The following is a 24,434-nucleotide window of genomic DNA, read 5'->3' on the forward strand; positions in this document are numbered from 1 at the left end:
ACACCACCACCCCCCACCTCCACCTATTTAAGCAATACTACCCTATATAATCTATCTATACTAATAAAAGGGCAATGTGCTAATTAGACGGGGTCGACCGGCCATCATCTGGACATCTGACTTCCTTCTGGACAAAGCCATGGTGGTGGTGGTCGAGGCAGAGGCAGTTAGGGGTGAGCAGACCAGCAGGGGAGGGCAGGTGGGGGCAAGATCAGGCTGGCAGGGAAGGACAGTTGGGGGTGATTTCAGGACAGCAGGGAGGGCAGTTGGGGGAGAGACCAGGTTAGCAGGGGAGGACAGTTGGGGGCGAGATCAGGCTGGCAGGAGAGGGCAGTTAGGGGTGATCAGACAGGCAGAGGCAGTTAGGGGTGATCAGGCCGGCAGGGAGAGCAGTTAGGGGCGAGATCAGGCCAGCAGGGGAGGGCAGTTAGGGGCGATCAGGCATGCAGGCAGGTGAGCGGTTAGGAGCCAGCAGTCCCAGATTGCGAGAGGGATTTCTGACTGCCGGTTTAGGTCCGATCCCTATGGGGATTTTTAATCCCTATAGAAGAGGCATATTGGTCCCTCTTTATTTTTTTAAATATATTTTATTGATTTCAGAGAGCAAGGGAGGGGGAGAGAGAAACATTAATGATGAGAGAGAATCATCAATTGGCTGCGTCCTCCTGTACGAACTGAGCCTGCAACTAGGCATGTACCCCAACTGGGAATTGAATCGTGATCTCCTGTTTCATAGGTTGACACTCAGCCACACTGAGGATAATTACCCCGGGGATAATACCTTCTGTCAGTCGTGTCTACTTGTCTTTTGTCCCTATGGTACAGTATACACAGAATACAAGGGTGGGCAAAAGGAGGTTTACAGTTTTGAGTGTGTGCAACAGTTTACTCTTGTATTATTATTTCTTAGTGATTGTATTATTTATTTGTATTATAAGTAAATCTATCTTTGCCCACCACTGTATATAAAAGATATTACAATGCAGTCCCTTTTTATTAATCCTAACCTGAGGACAAGCTTAAAGAGGGAGAGAGAGAAAAGCATCATTGTGAGAGACAAACATTGATTGATTACCTTCCATATGTGCCCCAACTGGGAATCAAACTGGCAACCTTGTGGTGCACAGGACAATGCTCAACCAGCCGAGCCACTAAGGCTGGGCAGTGTAGTTATTTTTTAATGTGGGCTTATCAGAGAGCTATTTGTGCACCGGTGGGGTCTCTCAACCTGGCCTGTACCCTCTCGCAATCCGTGACCCCTCAGGGGACGTCAGATTGCGTTTCCCACCCAATCTGTGGGGATCGGGCCAAAACTGGGAATCTAACATCCCCCAAGGGATGTAGTAGTGTGTGAAGCAGCAGGCGGCTGGGGAGCAGCCCAAGCCTGGGCTGGGTGCCACGCCATTCCTGCTCATCCTGGCCCTGTTGTGCCTCCCGCCGCTGCGTAGCGCTGCCACAGAGGTGGTAGAGGATCATGCCGCAGCAGCTGGCTCACATCGGTCAGCTGAGCGGCGCTCCCACTGTAGGAGCAGACTGACCACCAGGGGTCAGCTCCTGCATTGAATATCTGCCCCCTGGTGGTCAGTGCGTGTCATAGTGACTGGTCAAATGGTCGACCAGTTGCTTTGGGTTTTATTTATACTTATTTTTTTACATATATATATATATATGTACATATATATCCTATATAATAAAAGGGTAATATGAAAATTGATCTAACAACAGAACGACTGGGAATGACTGGTCACTATGACACACACTGACCACCAGGGGGCAGACGCTCAATGCAGGAGCTGCCCCCCCTGGTAGTCAGTGCGCTCCCACAGGGGGAGCTCTGCTCAGTCACAAGCCAGGCTGACGGCTGACAGCACAGCGGTGGTGGCGGGAGACTCTCCTGCCTCCTCAGCAGTGCTAAGGATGTCCGACTGCAGCTTAGGCCTGCTCCCTGCTGGCAAGTGGACATCCCCCGAGGGCTGCCAGGCTGCCAGAGGGATGTCTGACTGCCAGCTTAAGCCTGATCCCCCAGGGAGCGGGCCTAAACCAGCAGGTGGACATCCCCCGCGGGGTCCCAGACTGCAAGAGGGCACAGGCCGGGCAGAGTTACCCCCACCCCCACCCCCACCCCCACCCCTGCCGAGTGCACAAATTTTTGTGCACCGGGCCTCTAGTATATATATATACACACACACACACACATACATACATATATATGTATATAATAATAGACAAAGACAAACATGGTAATTAACCGTACCTCCGACATGCTTCCCATTGGCTAATCAGTGTGATATGCAAATTAACTGCCAACCAAGATGGCGGCCGACAGCCAGTCAGCTGAAGTGAACAGGAGGCTTGCTTGCTCCAGTGAAGGAGGAAGCCAAGGTTCCCAGCCTGCCCTGGGCTCTGAGCTTGCACTCTAAGAAACAATGTTGCAATTATAGACGCCAAACAAACCCCATGCTTTCAGCCAACCTGCCGAGCTGGAGTTGCAACAGTGTTTCAATTATAGAACCCAAACAAACCCAGATTCCTGCTTTCAGCAGCCGAGGTCTCAGAGCTGGAGCCGGCTCTCAGTTCCAGTGACAGCCATAGAAGGTAAATAAATCCCAGAATAAAAAAGAAAAAAAGGAGAGGTTTGGAGCTTCAGTCACCCGCCAGCCTGAAAACAGCCCTCAGCCCCTCACCCAGACTGGCCAGGCACCCCAGTGGTAACCTCCACCTTGAAGGGGGTGTGACCAGCTGCAAACAGCCATCATCCCCTCATCCAGGCTGGCCAGGGACCCAAGCGGGACCCCCACCCTGATCCGGGACACCCTTCAGGGCAAACCAGCCGGCCCCCACCCTTGCACCAGGCCTCTATCCTATATAGTAAATGGGTAATATGCCTCCCAGCACTGGGATCAGCGGAGCCGCAAGGCCTCCCGGCATTGAGATCAGCGGAGCCGCGAGGCCTCCTTGTATCAGGATCAGCGGAGCCTCCCAGCACCGGGATCAGTGGAGCAGCGAGGCCTCCCAGCACCGGGATCAGCGGAGCAGTGAGGCCTCCTAGCACTGGGATCAGCGGAGCCGCGAGGCCTCCTGGCCCCTGGAGCAGCATGACAGGGGGCAGCGCCCAAACCCCTGATCGCCCTGCAGCTCTGTGTGTGACAGGGGGCGGGGCCACAACCTCCCTATCCGCCCTTCTATGTTCCTGACAGGGGAAGGCTTCCCAACCCCCTGATCGGCCCTGCTCTGTGCCTGATAGGGGGCAGCTCCCCAAACCCCTGATCGGCCTTGCTCTGTGTGTGACTGGGTGCAGTGCCCCAACCCCCCCATGGGCCCTGCTCTGTGTGTGACGGGGTGGAGCTGCAACCTACCCATCGGCCCTGCCCTGAGTGTTACAGGGGGGAGTGCCCCAACCCCTTAATCCGCCCTGCTCTGTGGGTGACAGGGGATGGTGCCCCAACTCCCCTATCGGCCCTATTCTATGTGACGAGGGGAGCTCCCCAACCCCCTGATTGGCCCTGCTCTGTGCGTGACGGTGGAGCTCCCCAACCCCCTGATTGGCCCTGCTCTGTGTGTGACAGGGTACAGAGCCCCAACCCACCCTGATGGGCCCTGCTCTGTGCATGACGGGGCAGTGCCCCAACCCCCTGATCGGCCGTCTCTGTATGTGACAGGGGTGGCACCACAACCCCCTGATCCGCCCTGCTTTGTGCATGACGGGGTGGCGCCACAACCTCCCCATCAACCCTGCCTTGAGTGTGACAGGGGGCGGTGCCCCAACCCCCCAATCAGCCCTACCCTGAGCGTGACTGGGGGTGGCATCGCAACCTTCCGATCTGCCCTGCTCTGTGCATGACAGGCGGTGGCACCCCAACTTCCCAATCAGCCCTGCTCTGAGCCCGACCAGGAGCTGCGGGGCAGGCACCTAGGGATTGGGCCTGCCCTCTGCCACCCGGGAGCCGGCCTAAGGCAGCAGGTCATTATCTCCCGAGGTGTCTCAGACTGTGAGAGGGCATAAGTGGGGCTGAGGGACACCCCCCACCCCCGCCAGTGCACAAATTTTTGTGCACCGGGCCTCTAGTATGTGTATGTATGTTTGTGTGTGTGTATACACACACACACACACCCTAGTGGCCCGGTGCCTGTAATTCGTGCACATTTAAAGGTTATTAATTGAGGAAATATTTTAATGTTGCTATTTTGTTTCCATCTCTTCATCCCAGTCTTTCCCAGTTTCTGTCTTTGTTTTTCTCAGCAGTCCTCCAGGCCTTCCTGCCTCCCTCCTACTTCCTCTTTCCTGGTTGGAGGGGGTGGGGCCAGCAGGGGCAGCTCCACCCTCACCTGCCCTGGGTCCTCATTTTGTGAGAGGCTCTGAGAGTGAACTGGGAGGGAAGGAAAGAAAGGGAGAAAAGACTGAGCTTGAGCTGGTGGGCGCTGTGTGTGTGTGTGTGTGTGTGTGTGTGTGTGTGTGTGTGTGTGGTGGTGAGTGAGTGTGAGTGCCGGCCCCGCCTCTCCCAGCCCCATCCCTGCTGCAACAAGTCCCCACTCACCAGAGTCTGCTGCGCGCACAGCCTGGGCGTTCAGTCAAGCCTTTGGTCATTGTGGATGTTACCGACCCTGGCTCTTTATTTATATATAGACTAGAGGCCCGGTGCACAAAAATTTGTGCACTCAGGGGGGAGGAGGCGGTCCCTCAGCCCGGCCTGTGCCCTCTCGCAGTCTGGGACCCCTCGGGAGATAACGACCTGCTGGCTTAGGCCCGCTCCCGGGTGGCAGAGGGCAGGCCCAATCCCTAGGTGCAGCCCCTGGTTGGGCTCAGAGCAGGGCCGATTGGGGAGTTGGGGCGCCGCCCCCTGTCATGCACAGAGCAGGGTGGATCGGGAGGTTGCGATGCCACCCTCAGTCATGCTCAGGGTAGGGCCGATTGGGGGGTTGGGGCACCGCCCCCTGTCACACTCAAGGCAGAGTCGATGGGGAGGTTGTGGCGCCACCCCCTGTCACGCACAGAGCAGGGCCGATCAGGGAGCTCCCCCCCCGTCACGCACAGAGCAGGGCCCATCAGGCGGTTGGGGAGCTCCCCCGTCACTCACAGAGTAGGGCCGATAGGGGAGTTGGCACACCGCCGCCCCCTGTCACACACAGAGCAGGGCGGATCAGGGGGTTGGGGCGCCGCCACTGTCACACTCAGGGCAGGGCCGATGGGGAGGTTGCGGCGCCACCCCGTCATGCACAGAGCAGGGCCCGTGGGGGGGGCGGGGGGGTTGGGGCGCCGCACCCTGTCACACACAGAGCAGGGCCGATCAGGGGGTTGGGAAGCCTTCCCCTGTCACGAACAGAGCAGGGCGGATAGGGAGGTTGTGACCCCACCCCCTGTCACACACAGAGCCACAGGGCAATCGGGGTTTGGGCGCTGCCCCCTGTCACGCTGATCCCGGTGCTGGGAGGCCTCGTGGCTCCGCTGATCCCAGTGCTGGGAGGCATATTACCCTTTTACTATATAGGATAGAGGTCTGGTGCACGTGTGGGGGCTGGCTGGTTTGCCCTGAATGGTGTCCTGGATCAGGGTGGGGGTCCCCACTGGGGTGCCTGGCCAGCCTGGGTGAGGGGATGATGGCTGTTTGCAGCTGGTCACACACCCTTCAGGGTGGGGGTCCCCACTGGGGTGCCTGGCCAGTCTGGGTGAGGGGCTGAGGGCTGTTTTCAGGCTGGGACTGAAGCTCCCAACTGCTCCTTTCTTTCTCTTTTTTTTTTTTTTTTTCATTCTGGGCCAGCTTTAGCTCTGAGGCTCCAGCTCTTAGGCCTCAGCTCCTGAAAGTAGGTAATCGAAACTCTGTATCAACTCCAGCTCTGAGATCCCAGCTCGCTGAAAGCTGGTTTCTGGAGTTGTTTTTTTTTTAGCGTCTACATTTGTTACAATGTTTGAAACTGCAGGCTCAGAGGCCTGCAAGGCAGGTGGGGAACGTTTGTTTCCTCCGTCACTGAAGCAAGCAAGCCTCATGTTAGTTTCAAGCTGCCTGGCTGCCGGCTGCCATCTTGACTGACAGTTAATTTGCATATCTCGCTGATTAGCCAATGGGAAGCGTAGCGGTCGTACGCCATTTACCATGTTTCTCTTTTATTAGTGTAGATAGGTTCAAATATAATTGATATAACATTTGTTTCAGATATACAGTATAGTGATTTAATATTTTTATATATTGCAAAATCATCACCATTATAAGTCTAGTCAACATGTATCATCACAAATAGTTAAAAGCTTTTTTTTTCCTTGGTGATGAGAACTTTCAAGATCTACTCTCTTCGCAACTTTCAGATAGATGGTATACTATTATTACCTGTAGTCACTGTGCTGTATAGTACATTTCCAGGACTTATAACTGGAAGTTTGTACCAGCTTACGTGTCTTCAAGTCAACTATTGGGAAATACTTTGTGATGTTTTTAATAAAAATGTGTTTCTAAAATAGCTATTCTAACCTATGATATTAAAGGAGATTCAAAAGCTTTATTGTTTACTTTCAAATTTCCTGCTCACAAATTCCTTGGCTAAATATGAAAAGTATTCTCCACGTTTCCTTCCCACTTACTCTTTTTTTATGTATCTTCAGATATTTATTTTCTAAAGGAAAAACGTTAGTTATGCTTTTAGATTGGACAATGTTTAGACTCTGATTAAACATTACATGAAATTGTGGATTTTATATGGGAAATATGAAATTATATGGAAAGGGTCATTAATAAAGTAATAGAAGAGGCAAACTTAAATGAATGCTATAATGGGGTTCTTCTACTGTTTACACTGGATGATTCCATTTACAAATATTTGTGGAATACCTGTTACATACCATACTTGTTAATATAATGTCTTTTAGAGATCAAAAGACAACTCCAGAGGTTCTAAAAGTCTAATGGGATGAATGAAATAATAAAAGATTGGGTAGAGTATAAAGGTAGCAAAATGAAGATATGTGTCAAATAAAATTTTCTTAAGGAAAAAATCATCCGAATTGACTTTAGAAAATTTTATAGGAGCTATCAAAAAAAATGTGATCTAAGATTATTCTTATTTCTCATATACAGGAATTAGTGATCTACCTGCAGTCTAGTGAATTACGAATTGAAAAAATAATGTCTGACTCCATTAGTGAAGTAGTTATTGATCTTATTTAAACCAAAACCTTTTCTTCAAAGGAAGCTTTTCTGGGAAATATAAGCAATCCTGAGGTGAGGAGCAGTGTTGTGGTTATGCAGACCAGAACCTTACAGAAGCAAAATCTCATATACATCATTTTGGGAGGGTATATAACTCAAGAGTTTAAGTAAGTAAGGTGGTTAAAATTTTGGGGGGATAGGGCAAGTGCAAGTGGTTTGTTGAAGGCATTGCTGAGGCCGCCATGCATTCAGTGAACATTTTTAAGTATCTGTTATACACAGCATTTCAACAGGCATTTGGGGTCAAAACACAATATTTTAGGGAGAGTGAGTTAAATCTGTCAGGTAGTATGTTTCAGTACAAGGTCTGATGAGGCACAAAGGGCTTAAGTGGGTACTTACATCATCTGATCAGAGTAGGGTACCTTTGTGTTGGTTCTTGAAACAAACTTAGGTGTTCCTCAGGCTGGCAGGCAGGAAGGCTAACAAGCATTGGTATGGGGCATAACACAGGCATATTTGAGGACCTGCCAGCAGCTTACTAGTAGGAGCACTGAGTATGAATCTGGACCTGGCAAGAGTCAGTGCTTAGAGAAGTAGGCAGGTCTCAGAGTTTGAATAGTCTAGACCAGGGGTCCTCAAGCTTTTTAAACAGGGGGCCAGTTCACTGTCCCTCAGACCGTTGGAGGGCCAGACTATAGTTTAAAAAAAAACTATGAACAAATTCCTATGCACAGAGCACATATCTTATTTTGAAGTAAAAAAACAAAACTTCAAAAAAAAGGCTCTCCTAACTTCAAAAAAAAAGGCCCTACTAACTGCAAAATAAAAAAAAAATAGACTTCCTAACTTCAAAAAAAAAAAAAAAATCCTAACTTGTTCTTACCTCAGTCCTCAGGCAGCAGCAGGCTCTGCACAGGCAAGCTCGTGACTCCTCGGATCACACCCGAGACAGAGAGAAGGAGGGGAGTCGGAGAGTGCGGTGCACATTCCACACATGCGCACTGGGGGCCCGGGACGAGTCGGCTGCTAAGCAACAGGCAGCAGCGGCAAAAACACCCAGGGGGCCGGATAAATGTTTTTGGCGGGCCATAGTTTGAGGACCCCTGGTCTAGAACTCTTTAGGGCATTTGTACCAAGTCAGATAGTATGGAAGAATGAAAATGAGGTGGGAAGAACAGAGACTTAAGAGTTTGGCAATAAAATGAGGGCAAGAGGTTGCTACAGGGAATATAAAGATTAAGGTAATATCCTTCAAAAAAAAAAAAAAGTAAGGGAAACAAGTAGAACTTGAAAAGTCAGTGAAATGATAAGAATGTGAGATGTAAGGGGCTAAAACAGAACATTAGCCTTGAATAACAACTAGAAAATAGAAATGGCATTGAGGATCAGCCAAAGGCAATTTAAGAATGGTTGAGTATGTATGTAAGCTTTAAAAAAATTGGGCTGCCTAGGTTCAGTTCTCAGGTCTTCCAGCTACATGGCCTTGGGCAAATTACTTAATGTCTCTAACTCCTTTTTTACATCTGTAAATAGGGTAATATCTAAATTGTAGGGTTATTGAAGATTAACCATGATAAGTAAAGCCTTCAACATAGTACCTGATACATAGTAAGTACCCAGAATATTAACTGCTGCCATCATCAGCCTCAACATTATTACTGCTACCTTGCTTTTTTTACAGTAGTGTTTTCTACATTTATATTAAAGATTTTTAAATAGTAGCATAGTCTGTTGCTGTGGATGAATCAACTTCATGACTCCTACAGAAATTTATTGTTTTTAAAGTAGATCAGCAGCTCATTATAAACATCATAAAGTTTGTTAAAAGTATAGTTTGTATTCTTTCGAAAGAGGTTTTAACAACTTGTAAATGGGTTTCATCCATACTATGTTCTCTCAGCATGAACTTCCAGGAATAACATTGTTTGAAGTTTCAAACCAGAGATAGCTGGTATTTTTAGCCTAACTTTTAACTGGCCCTTTGTTTTCTTTTAAACCTCTGGTATATTAGGAGTTAAAGAATGCTGAAATAGCTTTAAGAACCCAGAAAACACCACCTGGACTCCAACATGAAAATGCAGCTCCTGCTGAGTAAGTTATTGGGATTTTTAAAACAAATGTTTCTTTAAACTTTAAAAATGCAGACCAATATAAACAATATACAGGCTAAGAATTTTTAGTTTACTTTGTAGCAAGCCTGAGTTAATAGGCGCTTTACATGGGTTTTTCCATTTAATTCTCATGTTAACCCTATGAGGGTAGTTTATTATCCTCATTTTATTGAAGGGTAAGTGAAAGTTATTTGCATAGTTTTTATTTACATAGGTAATAAATCTTTTAGAAAGAAAAACTAGAAAATGTAGATAAGTAAAGTTAAAATTGAAAAAAATCCACCTGGCCCAGCCGGGGTGGCTCAGTGGTTGAATGTCGACCTATGAACCAGGAGGTCACAGGTTTGATTCCCAGTCAGGGCCCATGCCCAGGTTGCAAGCCTGATCCCCAGTAGGGGATGTGCAGGAGGCAGCCAATTACTGATTCTCATCATTGATGTTTCTATCTCCCCCTCTCCCTTTCTTCCCTTCTCCTTTTCTCCCCTTCCCTCTTCCCCTCCCCCTCCCCCTCCCCCTCCCCCTATTCTTGCAGGAATCTTCCTGCAACGGGCCTCTAGTGTAATTATAAGAACACGAAATTAACATTGGCACAAATAATTTAACCAAACTACAGAACTTACTTGAATTTTACTGATTTTTTTCACTAATGTGCTTTTTTGTTCCAGGAACCTATTTTCCACTAATGTACTTTTTCTACTCTAGGATTCTATTCATATTGCATTTAGTTGTTACTGCTACTTAATCTCTTCCAATCTGTAACAGTTACTCAGTCTTTCCTTGTCTTTGATGACCTTGATACTTTTGGAGACTATTCAATTGCTTTTTAGATTATCCCTTAATAGAGGTTGTTTTTTTTAATGATTGGAGTAAAAGGATATACATCTATTTTTGATAGCTTATGAGTTTGGATTTTTGTTTCAATAATATTTGCACTTAAAGATACAGTGTGTCTCAGACTAACACAAAGGGCCCTACATCAATGGGCCCATGTATTTATTTATTTGGTATTTTGAATATAAAGAAAATAATGTTTTTAAAACTTTGATCTGATTTTGTTTTTATACAGCTACTTCAGAATCTTGGTTCAGCAGTTTGAGGTACAGCTTCAGCAATACAGACAGCAGATTGAAGAACTAGAAAACCATCTTGCCACTCAAGCAAATAATTCACACATAGCTCCTCAAGGTAACATGCTTTCCGTGGTAATTTTTTTTTTATAGCACTCTTTTTTGTTTTGTTGTTTGTAGGAGAGAGGTTAAGCTGTTGTTAAACAGTAGGTACTCTAGCTACTGGTAATTGTCTTAAGCTGCCATACGAAAATTTTCTTAAAAGTCCTTGATTAGATCTTTATTACCTATAAATACAAAATGCATTATTATGAATTATCAATGCTAACAAGGGCAAAAGTCTTAGGAACTCCTCCCTTCCCCCAGGTTCCTGATATAGACATCCTTCTCTTAGTCTTCTCACTCTGCTATTTTCTTTTATCCATGGAAATACGGATGTAGTTTTTTCCTTTTATACATTAACCATACCAAAAATTGGACTCAATAATAGAAAACTAATATTGGTTGTATATATTTGTGTGATAATATAATTTTCTCTTATAGATTTGTCAATGGCTATGCAGAAAATTTATCAGACATTTGTAGCTTTAGCTGCACAACTTCAGTCTATTCATGAAAATGTGAAGGTAAGTTTTTTTTGCCATTTTATTTTTTCTGGATATCTAGACCAAGTGGATTATTTATTTATTTGTGGGACAAAAGAATGTTTTGTTTTTAATACGTTTTTATTGATTTCAGAGAGAGGGAGGGAGAGAGATAGAAACATCAGTGGTGAGATAGAATAATTGATCTGCTGCCTCCTGTACGCCTCACACCCCAGGCATAGAACAATTTAACCTCCTGGTTCATGGATCAGTGCTCAGTCACTGAGCCACACTGGCTGGGCTGAAAACTCTCCTTTTATGACTGTAACGTAATAAGACAGATTCACACAAAGCAGCCCCAGATCATGTTGAATAAACTTTACATGAAATTTTGACCTACTCTTTTTTTTTTTTAATACATATTCTCAAAAAACAAAGGATTTTCCATGATCAGATTTGCTGTTTGCCATTTATTTTCAGCTGCATTAGATTTCTGGACTTCCTCACTTAGAGAAATGTAACAAGAGGGTTTTTTTGTTTTTTTAAAATAATATTTTCATGAGACAATTTGTTGAAACAGCCTTAAATTACCTGATCCAGTGAGGCTCAGTGACATTTAACAAAATTAGACATTAATCATGAATTATATAAATCATGGACTGATGTCATGTTTTTTTTTTTGTGTGTGTGTGTGTTTTTAAACCAGTTCTTTTCAAGTCTCGAAGGCAGGTCATTTTTTCTGAGTATTTGAAGTAGAACTAAAATTTATGGGCTATTGATACTAAACATTGTGTGGATATGTGCAGCTAATTACACAGAAGAAAAGATGATGGACTTGGGGGAGATCAGTTTTAAAAGATCTGCTTTTCCTCATATTACATTCCCTACTTCTGACTGTATTTTCCCCAATATTCAGTTCTTGGCAGCCCCACCATTATAGAGGCAGGAAAGTCTGAAATTGGAACATCCAACTAGTGACATTCACACAAAAGGAGATGATAGCTCTTAAATACTATAAATAAAAGGATTTGTAAGTGTTCTGATATAATAAAAAAAGCCTAAAATTTATTAATGTCTGCTTAGAACAGGTAGGAAATATAAAAATTCTACGTTTCTTTAAAAAGTGGTTTAAAACTGATCTAAATTAGGGTAAACCTTCAATGAAACTAATAAGTCTGATGTGAAAAATAATCACTTCTATTCATGGTCTTGAATCAAGGCTGATGCTGCCTTGGGTAAACCAGCCAGTTTATGAACTTGGTAATTTTTCTTTCTTACTCTGAAATATTACAAACTCACTCCCCTCCCTCAAGCCTCCCCACCCCCCAGCCATTTGGTTACACAAGCTCAACACGAGTCATTTTCATTGCAGAATGTCAAATATTGATAAAGGTCCTCTTTTTACCATCCTAGCTCTCTCTGCTAAGGGACTTTATTTTAACATGTGTCACCCAGGCCTTTTAGAAGATGTATTTAACATATATATATTTAGTGCTTTTTATTTTCAAGTTTTTTGAATCTCACATTTATCAAAAGGTTGGGCATTGGAGGAGAAAATTTCATGAAAAAATTGGAATATTTAGAATAAAATTTTTAATATCTTAAAGCTTAGCTAACTCATTTTGAAGAGGGCTTCATGAAGCCAGAATACTTTAGGCAGTTTATTGTAAAGATATGAAAAAAATAGGGAAGAAAATATTCAAAGGCGTGTTAGAACTCTCGAACTTTTCACTTCCCATGCCATACATTGCATTACTAGTTTATTTAGGTGGAATTCATAATATTGACTCTGTCTTTGATCTGTCTTTGCTAACTTATTTCAAATACTCATTCACATATTACCGAAGTCAACACAAACTTGATTAACCTTTTCTTTATTCATTCTTGTAGGTGCTCAAGGAACAGTACCTTGGCTACAGAAAGATGTTCTTGGGGGATGCTGTAGATGTGTTTGAAGCCAGGCGAGCAGAAGTCAAGAAGTGGCAGAATGCCCCCCGAGTTACTACTGGACCCACCCCTTTCAGCACCATTCCAAATGCAGCAGCTGTAGCCATGGCTGCAACACTTACACAGCAGCAACAGCCTGCTACAGGTCTGAATGCATTCAAGTTATAGCTTCTTACTGTTAAAATGCAGAACATTTGTGTGCATTTTTATAAGTCTTCCTTGTGTTAGCACTGAAGAAATTTCTATGAATACAATACAGTCTAAAAATTGTGATGGACACACTTATAATCATACCTGATAAAAAAACGCAGGGTAGTCTTAGCAATAATTATATAGCAATGAGATACTGAATATTGTGAATTTACTTAATGTTATTTGCTGTATTGCTATAAATACCCTTTAGAACATGGTGTTTCACTACTGAATTACATTTAGAAGTAATAGATTCTAAAATCGTGATTGTATCATTTGTTGTTTTAAAGTCAGATAATCCAGCCATACATTGCAGTTTTCATGTATGATACTGATAGATGGTGCATTCTTATTTCTTCATACATAGTGATTACAGAATACTGACATTCAGGATGAAGTGTTTTTATTGACTCAAGGTGTGTTGAAGGCCAATAGTTTTGTTTGTATGTGTAATGATAAGAAAGAATACAGGCTCTCTAAATCACATTTGGAAGAAAGTCTATGCTAGACTTGTTTGTACCTTTTCAAAATGAACAAAGAAAAAGCAAGAGCAGGAAAAAGATGTTTCAAGATGCTCTGTATTGCACATTAAGAAATGTGAATAGAAAGTTGAGCAGATATAAGTCATTGGTGAGATACTGGAATGTAGATTATTTTAGTCCTTGGTATAATTCCACTTGTCACGAGAGAATCGTATTTGTGGTCAGCTCTGCAGTGTTCAGTTTGGTCCTGTGTCTTTCGGAGATTGCTACTTGTCTTTTCTCCTGCAGTTCCTTTTTTGGTAGGCTTGAAGTTCAGTATAGAAAAATATAGTCTTAATGGATATTAACTTTTTTTTACTCATTCATACATTTTTTAGTAATGCCTACTATTCTGTAGCATGTATCCTTCTGAGAGTTCCATGTAGTCCAGGAATAAATTATAGTACAAAATAAGTAAAAAGAAAAAAATGTAGATTGCATTCATGCTGCCTCTGTAGGGAAGCATTCTCTGTTTCTCATTATTGGCAGTTTAAAAAATTGTTCTTCACATTTGGAGATGACAGAATTGACTTCCCATCAGTAAACAGCTGCTGATGGATTTACGCCAAGTCCTCTGCATTCCATGGCTGGACCCATGTGAATAGTGGCTCACAGGAGCACTGTATAGTTGTTCTCTAGCTGGCTGGAAGGTGGGGTTGTATTCTCAAGTTATGGAGGAAAAAGTCATTTTGGGATTGAATCCCTATCCCATAATTATGATCCTAAGTTCTCATGATTCTTTAACCAATTAATCAGACCAACCATAGTCCCAATTTACTTTTTAGAACCAAATATCAGTCCTAAAATAGATCAGATAAGCATAGCTTTGGGTAAGTGTTCCTTGCGCATAAAAGATTTCCATTCTAAGTTAGAGAGGTTTGTAGGTTTTCACTCATACATTTTGGGCTTATGGATATATGAAGATATATGTTCATTTCTCTAAATATGAGTACCTATTATGTGCTAGGTTCTGGCAGTATTATAGGTATGGTCTTTGCTTTCTGTGGTGATGACGAATATAGCTTAATTTAGAGTAATCATGTTGAGGAGCCTTTTTCTCATTTGCTTTAATTTTGTCTGTGACTTTTGTCAGACTTTGGGGGAACTGATTGTTTTCTCTGTTCCCTGCAGTTTTGAAACCCACATATGATTTTTTTAATCAGGTGGTAGGGATTGTAATTTATCAACCTAAAAAGTCTTGCAGTGTTTTCATTTTGAGCTGTATGAATTTTTAGAACTGAGAAGCTGAACAATCATAACAGTTTTTCATTTTGTCTTCTCTTTTCCCCTTTGGTTTTTTTAAAGATTTACCAGGCTCCATAGTCCATTCTTTTATGCTTTCTCCCCATTTAGATGTTAGTTATTTTAGTTATGCCACCACTGTAGCAAGATTTATGTAGTCTTAGATTTGTGTTTATTTTACACCCTGTTTAGAAACAACTCTATTAATTACATTATGCAAACGACTTATTCCTTATGTCCTATGACTTCGGTGAAATCTTTTTAAATACCAGTAACAGATTTTAAAAATGATCTAGATGAAGCTAGGTAAAGCTTGTGTGCTATTTTTATATATCACTGTTGATCTGTACAAGATTTGAGTTGTTAGAGGCAGTTTGCTTTTTTTTGCATATGGAATCTTGACTCCATTAATGTAAAAAAGCAGACAGCTTCTTGGGCTACTACCTTCTGAAGGTGGTGTGTGGTCTTTCTTGGATGTGGAGGTATGCACTTAAGTGACTTCTTGATCATTCTTCGATGTTTTTTAATGAAGATGTAATAGGACAGACTTGTGTGACTTATGCTTATTGCTTCTGAAGGCTGAAGAGAATTGTTGAAAACCAGCAGGCTATTTATGTATGAAATAAGCATGAATACATGGGTAAATTACATGTTGGTAGAGCTTGAGTACACTTTTCCACCCCCCAGTATTTCTGAAGCCTCTTTAAAAGCTTAAAATTTACATTAGGCTTTTTTCAGTATGATTTCAACTTAGGGCAGATTGTTTTAAGCTAATGTGCTGGGGTTAAGTTTTGCTGTTGTGTTTTGACACTTTTAAAAGTTCTTGATGTTTACATAAATAAGACTTTTCTCATGTGACTTAGCTGCTGTTTTCAAGGAGTGCTGAGATGTTTTGGTAGGAATTCCTACTTTCCAGCTTTTAGTGTAGGTTTGGACATTTAAGATGTAGTGTTAAATAGGAAACTGAGTATTTTGTTTTAGTTTCCTGTGGTTTTATGATTTTTGTTGTATTTAATAACCAAAGGAACATTCCCCATTAAATCAGTAAGGGAAGTTTTTCAAATTGGGGAAAAGGCATTTTTTGTTTTTTTAAGAAATACCATTATTTTAAGATATGACTTATTTTAGAATATGACCAAACTATTACAGTAGCTATTTTTGAGTGGTCAGTGAAAATTATAAAAAATTTTAGCACTTTAGTTCTTTTCCTGTGAATGCAATTTTACTTTTTAAAGGGTAGAACAATTATTCTGGAAAATATGAATTAACAGTATTAAACTTGATTTTGTTGTGTGTGAGTATATTATACCGTAACTTTTGTAAAATGTTACTCTACATGAAGATTTCACTTTGGGCGATCATTGGAATATATTACTACTAACTTGGTTTTGTTTATGGCACTAAAGAGCCTCTCATTGAATGAGTATTCAGATTTCGAAACAGACTTCTTGAATTGTTTACGTAACTTTTGCCTGAAGGATTTAGATTCTGCTTTCTAATAGTGAAACTAATTTATATGCTGGCCAGAGTATAATATATATGCTAATACTTTGGCATGGGAGATATTTATTATGAGTCTTTAACTATTAAAAATGTTATACATTTGCCTACTAGTTTTATAAATAATGTTGCCTTCAGAATTTGTGTGAAGGTACAAAACTCAAAATATCATGTACCTGTTGTGCAATGGAAAGTCTTGTCATCATTAGAGTTCTTCATTACTTACATCCTGAATATCGATGATTAGAGTTGCTCTTAAAAATAGACCCTGTCTCAATAAAAAGCATGCTATTGGAGTAACTCTTATGACTTGTAGGGCTGAGGGCTGTGGTGTGCATTATTCTCTAGGGTCTTCCACCAGCAGTGCCTCCTATTAATATGTGACACTTAAGTCTCTCAGTGTTAAAGAAACTGGACATGTGTTTTCTACATAGTATTTTTGTTAGAAATAAGAAATTAATATGCTTAGTTTCTTTTTCCTGTAGTAACATTTTACAAAAGAGCTGCTTGTCAAGTATTTTAGTCTCAAATTGATCTCAAACTGGGTGTGAAAATTTTAATCTTTTTTTAATTTATTTTTTAATAGTAATATGAGAACTCTGGCTGCTGTTAGTTCTTATTCTTTGTTTTCTGGGTGGAAGCTATTTGAAAAGTCCAGTTTTTGTCCCAGTGTAGCAAAATGTAGTTCTTCAGGTTTTTTTTTTTAATGCTTTATAATTTACACTACCTTTTGAATATACAAACCTCATTCATTGAACAACTTGAAGGCTTTGAATTCTTTGAAAATTTTAAATTTCAATCTGTATATTACTTTGGCAGATCCCTCAACTTTGAGATGCACTGATCACTGTGCTTGAAAAAGACAAGACTGAAGATTGTACTATGAAATTTATTGAATAGTTTTCATAAATTATTTATCAATGAGAGATTTTTAGATTTTTGTAGTCTGCTTAGTTTTAAAAGTATATAGTTAAAATGAGAGGCAAGTTTGATGCTATTCTTGCCAAACAAACTCAGCTAAAATCTTTTAAGGAACAAATGGGAAAAGGATGACTAATCGTTCTGCATCTGAGTACATTTTCCAAAATGTTGGAAAGAAATTTCTGAATTGAAATCTTGAATGTATTGAATCTGTCAAGGTACACAGCAGTGCCTTTGTAAATGTTCATTATCTATCTTATTTAATCAGGTGGTAAGTGGTGTAATGTAGCACAGAGCTTAACAATAGGACTTAATTATCACTTTTTGTGAACAATTTGGAATTGTCATGTTACTGTGTAATTGATTTGCTTTAAAATGAACAATAAATTTAATAAAATAAAACATTGTCTTGTTTTTTATCTACTTATTGTATATATATGATTTATATTTCATTAAAAAAATCATGCCTAGTTTTTTGGGTACTTACTCTTATGAAGTAACATGATAGTTTTGCCATGTTAGCCTCAGTCTCTTTTGATCAATTGAGACTTGACTCTAATGGTAAGGAGCTTGTTTGCAAAAGAAAAAAAGTAAAAATCCTTTACTGATTACACCAACTAATTTTATCAGAAAGCAAATGGGGAGAGCTAAAATAATTCTAAAAGTAAAACTATGAAAGAACTATAATTTACAATACATTAAAGATTTCAAATTATTTAGCAGGTTAAACTAACATTCATCTTTCAATGCAGTAAACCTCTTAATTGTCTAGTGTGAACAAGTTAATTTAAAAAAATTTGGGGGGTAAGTAAATCAGTTGAGACAGATAAATTAGGCTGGGGAGACATCCTGAAAACTAAGTTTTAGCAAATAGAATTTGTTTAAAGTTATTACTGTTCATTTTAAAAACAATTTCTTAAACTTTAATCTTGAAAGAGTAAGGCAAATTTGTTTTATCCCCCCTCCCGTTTTTTATTTTTTATTTTTTTATACCAGGGCCACAGCCATCTCTGGGAGTTAGTTTTGGAACGCCATTCGGCTCAGGTATTGGCACTGGCTTGCAATCAAGTGGCTTAGGTTCTTCAAACCTTGGAGGTACACTTTAACTTTTCTAATACTTGCATTACACTATTATACATTTGAATTGATACCAGCCTGTAAAAAATTTCTAAGAGGATCTACTATTTGGGAAGTTAAGTTTCCATCTGCCAAAAACAATTCTCCAAACATAATCTGTGCTGTATAGTATTAGACTTAGAACCTAAGAAATCATTTTATCTGTGAATAGTGAATATTAAAAAGTATTAAAATTAAATGGCAGGGATGTTCTTATATTCAAAGCAATATGCTAAAATGTGAACTTGAAAATTATTTAGTTTCAATAAATTTAACTTAAAATTAGTAGTCTTAACATCAGTTTGGAGTTCAAACTACTGGATATACAGTCACCTAATCATTATCTTCTTTTTCTGAAAATGGACATTTTAAATGGGGAAATAATTTTATTGTAATTTGAACAGCTCAACTTTTGGTATATTTGCCTGTGTACATATTTGTATACATAGCAATTGTATTTATTTTAATAGTTTCATAAGTTAATTCTAATTAGTAAGGTAAGTCTGTAAAAACATGCTAAATACAAATGCATTCATAATTACCTGATCTGGATGATTAAAAGTTGATTGTGTTTTATGGAGCACATTGCCATATAATGAATAAGGTTCCATTATTTCCACTAAACTATACATCTCATAAGAGGGGAAGTTTATAAGCTATTATGGCTTTATATGGTAGACCTTATTAGGAATTACTAGAATTATAACAGCATAATTCTTACTACTTATAATCCAATTTGCCATCAATTAGTGGCAGTAAGACTATCAAACTCAGTATTTTAGATAAGCTGTTGTAAAGTAACCTAAAAAGAATTTGAATTTTATTTTTAAGCACTTGGCTTTTAGGAGAGTAAGGCTTTTAGGAGAGTAAAAACGAGTCTTCTAGCAAAATCTCTTGGAATTTATATAATGAAAAATATTTTTTTATTTAAATTGTGAGTGTCCTATTACTAAGACAAAACATGATGCTTCCACTCCCTTTTTCTCATTGTTACATTGGTTGATGCTATGGCAACAGCCTCCTATTGATTATTATGTAGTTATGCAGTTTTTCAATGGCAGAGGTTCTTAAGTGAAAATGTTTGGGTAAAAAAGCAGAGTAAAACCACCATTGCAGTACTCTGTGTTTAAATTACTGTGGATGCCATGCTTATTATAAATTTTGCCTTTTTGTTTCCTTCAAAATGAAATATCCCCAAGTAGATCTGTTTATTTCTGTTTGACTGCAATCACGCTTGAATGATTACTAAAATTTCTAGTTCATTTGGAAGGATCTTGTTTTTTAAAAATTACAAATGGGTCATAAACTTAGTCTAAATACATATAAATGTTTTATTTCAGGGTTAATCTGGTTCTTTCCCAAGAAGTTTTATGCAAAGGAGTAAATAGCAGATATCCTTCATAAGGCCATGTGTTTCAACACTGTATTTATTAGACCATTTGGTAATTTGGGGTTTTACTTGTTAGTATCCTTTAAACCTGTGTTTTACATGCCGTTGTATATTTCTCTATTGCCCTTCCACTAGGATTTGGAACTAGCTCTGGTTTTGGATGCAGCACCACAGGGGCCTCCACATTTGGATTTGGAACAACAAATAAACCCTCAGGAAGTCTTAGTGCAGGTTTGTGTGTTTCAGCCTGAATTTCAGACAAATTTAATGGTGCAAAGTATTTAATTTAAAAGCATAAGTATTGTTATTTCCAATATCCAAAAAAGATCCCTGGCTTAGTTTCTGTTCTCTGGATGAAGTATGCAAGCCTAACCATATAGCTTTATCTCATAAGCTAAATCTCAGGTTTATAAAATATTTCTAATAACACTTAACTAGTTTGATAAAATAAATAATTATATATTTTCTTAACTAAGATAGAGATTCTTTGAACCCAAAGACTAGCTTCATGGTTAAACAGTTTTCTTCATTATTATAAAAATGAACCCATTTGGGTTTAAGTTTTAACTCAATTTTTATCATTCATTCAGGAGAATGATTTTTCTTCCAAAGAGATCTTCTTTAGTTATTACATTCCATCTTACAATTGGGTTCTTTGTTCGTTATTTGAAGTAGATATAATCTTCTAACTCTTCTGGTAGAAAACTCCAAACACCGTCTACTTTGCAGTTTCTCTGTATTTGTAAATAATGACTTATTTAAATGTGCAGCGTTCAGGGATAAAAAATAGGTCTAAATTAATGATGTAATGCCAGTTAAATTGTGTTGAAATTGAGGAAATTTGAAGGAAATTCTGTTTAATATTAAATAGTGTCTAAAATCAACAGTTTCAACAGAGGAAGATAGTAGAATTCAGTGGTATCAGAATTATAATTATGTTAACTAGACAGTAATAGTACTTGCTCTTAATTACACAGGGCTCTTATAAAATTAAAACAATAGGTATTACTCTTTGGTGTATTACTTGTCCTAAAAATTGTGTGTTGTTGTTTTCTTAGAGGACTTAAAATTGCAAGGGTGGGTCCAAAGGTTGTGAAAGTATCTTTAACATGTTGATAAAATGTTTCTGGAGGAACTGAGAAGGAAGGCACCTTGGCATATTGAATTCCCAGGAAAGTGGCAGCTTGAAGTCTGCAGATTTTAGTTATTTGCGCTAACACTTCTCTTTTGTCCTGGATGGTTAAACTTCTGTCCCTAATGGTGCCACTTAACTATTTGCTAAGTTGTTTTCTTATAAAATTTTATGTTAGAAATTTAGGGCCATACGATAGGTACTATTTCTATAGATTATATATTCTTGTAGCTAGAACTTTGCCTCTCATCCTCACTTTTTATATTTGTTTTTGTGACTTAACTTCTGACATGAATATTCTTTTCCCTAAACATAAGGCTTTGGCAGCTCAAGTACATCTGGGTTTAACTTCAGCAATCCTGGCATCACGGCATCAGCTGGTTTGACATTTGGGGTGTCCAATCCTGCCTCTGCAGGTTTTGGAACAGGAGGACAACTCCTTCAGTTGAAGAAACCTCCAGCTGGAAACAAAAGAGGAAAAAGATAAACATATGGGTAGATGCGTTTAGAGAATCCATTGCACCGTCATTTATTCTGAGTCTATTTTTCTAAAATTGATGCAGTAATTTAATTACATCCCAAGATATTTCTAAAGTTTTGATATTTTTCCCTACTCTGGAATTTTAACTTTGTTCTGATTTGCCCTGTTAAACTTTTTTCTTGTGAATTTGAAACCCAGTTGTATATTTTTCTTTATTTTGATTCTCAGTATACGAAATGTTCTGATTACATCGCTGGTTAGTAAAACCTATTTAACCTAGTGTTAATAGCAATGTTTTTGTTGATACAGTTTACATTATGTGAATATATGCACATGTGTTTCTTATATAGGTGGTATGAACTCTAGGACCGGATCAGTTGGTTTCTTGATAAAGGTCTTTTGAACTACACTGCAGGGCATCTTGTGAATATGTACATAAATCTATACAGAATACACACAATTGTGTGTGTGCATATAAAATATATATTTACAGACCTACAACTTTTGCCTCAGACTGTTCCCCTTTTCTAAGGGTATTCCATTTTTCACCTTTGCAGCTTCAAATTCTCAGTGCTTGTAGAATGATGAGCTAGAGGTATCAGGTCATTGCAGTTATTTGCTTAAAGACTTAATGAAATGGTTATTGTTGTAAATATTTGACCTACTCAACTTCATTGCCCCTAGTCTTTTCCATACTCATTTCCCACCTTAACCTTTAACAGCTACTCTAGATGAGGCATGCTGTAAAATTTGTTGAACATATTTTAACAGATTTTATTATCCTATATCTTCTCATATTGCTATATGAGATGTTTTTTCATATCTGAAATGAACCTTCAAGAGCATATTTGAACTCCAGACTGGTGTTCTGGGAGCAAAGAGCTATTAAGCCAAATTGATTCTATGCAGGTGAAGGATGCACTATGATTTTAGTGGCAACTTTTCTAGCTATTCCAATACAGAGTTCTTTCCTATAGGGCTATTGACATTGACACCAAATGGAGTGGCTCATCAGCCTCTTAATGTCTTAAGTAAGTGCTTAATTTGGAATAGAGAAACAATATATTTTAAGGAAAAAAAAGTATTCTTTGTAGCAACTATAAACTATCCCCTGTTTTAACAGCTCCAGGTAATAACACATAGGCGTATCAGATTGCATCTGTGTAATATTTGTCTATATTAGTACTAGTGACATAGAGTGGGTGAAATGAGAGCCCTTGGAAAGAGAATGGCCTTAGCCATGATTTCAGACAGAAACCATTAGGTAGACCTATGTAGCTGTCAATTACAGTTTTCAGACGGGATGTAAACATGGAATTTCATTGAAAATAATTTAATTTTTTATATAGAAGGTTTTGTACATACTGTGCATCAAGCGAATATTTTCAGAAGCATTTCACCGAGGTACCTTTTTTTCTAAAATAGATATTGCATAAATGTGTGGGTATACACACATGCATGCACACACAAACACACACACTTTTAGTATAATGTTGGGTTTGATTATAAAAGTGTTGTCAAGTCTGTTTTATTTATCCACATATAGCAACGATTGGCTTTTTGGAATTTAAATTTTTTCACCTTGATGCATTAAAATAAGGAAAATGCTTTGTTTCTAAGCTCTAATAAATGCTTTGTTTTTATTTTTGCACACTTCTCTAATACTGCAGTCCCTAAAACCAGGTTTTGGGGGCAGTTAGGAAAATGTGATTTTGTGTTTTCAATTACTGTCAGAATTAAATATGCAATTAGAACAAACTTTTTTTAAAAGGATATTGCGTTTTACTGCAAAAATCTGAATATTTACATTTCTTGTTTTTTTTCTTTATATATTTTACATTTTAATGTGCTGAACCACTGGAAATTTGTAACAGATCAGTTTATGATAGGAGTTTAAACATGTCATTGTCTCCATTGTCTTCACTTTGTCCAGAGCCTGTCACTGAGTAAACAATAAAATTTATTGTGTCAGTTGCTTTGAATCTTTGCAGGTGTTAGTAGTTCTTAATATGTAATTTTTTCATTGTTGCTCTTTTATTCTCTTTGGTCATTTTTTAGCGTTTTCACAGAATTGTAATCTTGCCTTAAAAATGTACTAATAAAGACTGAATACAGAAAGTAAGTTTGAGTAAAAAGTAAAAGTCCCCTTCAACCCCGAGGCCCTGATTCCACTTTCTTCCCCAGAGTATTCACTCCTTAATGGTTTGGCATATATTCGTTTAGACTCTTTCAGAACATGTATACCAGGGGTGGGCAAACTTTTTGACTCGAGGGCCACAATGGGTTCTTAAACTGGACTGGAGGGCTGGAACAAAAGCATGGATGGAGTGTTTGTGTGAACTAATATAAATTCAAAGTAAACATCATTACATAAAAGGGTACGCTCTTTTTTTTTTTTTTTAATTCTGTGACTTGCTTTTTCCCCCTTTGAATGCTATATCATAAACTTTTGTTCCTGTCCTTGCAGATTTATTTTTTATGTACTGTTCTGTAGCATGGATGTACAATGATTTATTCCAACTAATACCTGTTGGTAGGCAGCTTCTTTCCAGTATCCTATATAACAAAAGGCCAATATGCAAATAGACCAAACGGCAGAACAGCCGGTTGCTGTGATAGGCTGACCACCACGGGGCAGACGCTCAATACAGGAGCTGCCCCCCGGTGGTTAGTGTGCCAGAAACTGGGCTGGCAAGCGTGGCGGTGGTGGCGGGAGCCTCTCCCACCCCGGGGCAGTCGGACATCCCCCGAGGGCTCCCAGACTGCAAGAGGGCTCAGGCTGGGCTGAGGGGATCCCCCCCACTCCAGTGCCTGAATTTCATGCACCGGGTGTCTAGTTTCAATATAATAGAAAAAACTGCAGTGAATATCCTCGTACTTGGTTCTTTATGCTTATGTTTAGTGTTTCTTTGGGATTGATTCTAGAAGAGGAATTGCTGAGAGGGCATACAAATTATATAATCTGACATATTCTTAATGTCAGATTGCCTTCCAAAAATGCTATGTAAATATATACCTCTGTAGTTTGTATGAGCACCCATTTTCCAGCAATCTCTAAACCATATTAATCTTAAGTACGTGTGAGGTTGAA

General features: G+C 39.7%; 1 protein-coding gene across 7 annotated transcripts in view; it reads left to right on the forward strand.

Annotated features, from left to right (window-relative positions):
- The window catches only part of NUP58 (nucleoporin 58), a 48,391-nt gene extending 24,926 nt beyond the window's left edge, over nt 1-23,465 (forward strand). For 3 of the 7 annotated variants that reach the window (XM_059684013.1, XM_059684015.1, XM_059684011.1), the window contains 7 exons: nt 9,151-9,230; nt 10,317-10,435; nt 10,861-10,943; nt 12,792-12,993; nt 18,221-18,319; nt 19,866-19,961; nt 21,180-23,465. In XM_059684013.1, the coding sequence (XP_059539996.1) occupies nt 9,151-9,230; nt 10,317-10,435; nt 10,861-10,943; nt 12,792-12,993; nt 18,221-18,319; nt 19,866-19,961; nt 21,180-21,349 (849 nt within the window). In that variant the 3' untranslated portion in view covers nt 21,350-23,465. Of the gene's footprint in view, nt 1-9,150; nt 9,231-10,316; nt 10,436-10,860; nt 10,944-12,791; nt 12,994-13,407; nt 13,990-17,122; nt 17,627-18,220; nt 18,320-19,865; nt 19,962-21,179 lie in introns of those variants that run through there. The other 4 variants (XM_059684012.1, XM_059684014.1, XM_059684016.1 and 1 more) reach the window with 4 other exon arrangements.
- The last annotated feature ends 969 nt before the right edge of the window (nt 23,466-24,434 follow it).

This window comes from Myotis daubentonii, chromosome 2, assembly GCF_963259705.1.
Source record: "Myotis daubentonii chromosome 2, mMyoDau2.1, whole genome shotgun sequence".
Classification (NCBI taxonomy): domain Eukaryota; kingdom Metazoa; phylum Chordata; class Mammalia; order Chiroptera; family Vespertilionidae; genus Myotis; species Myotis daubentonii.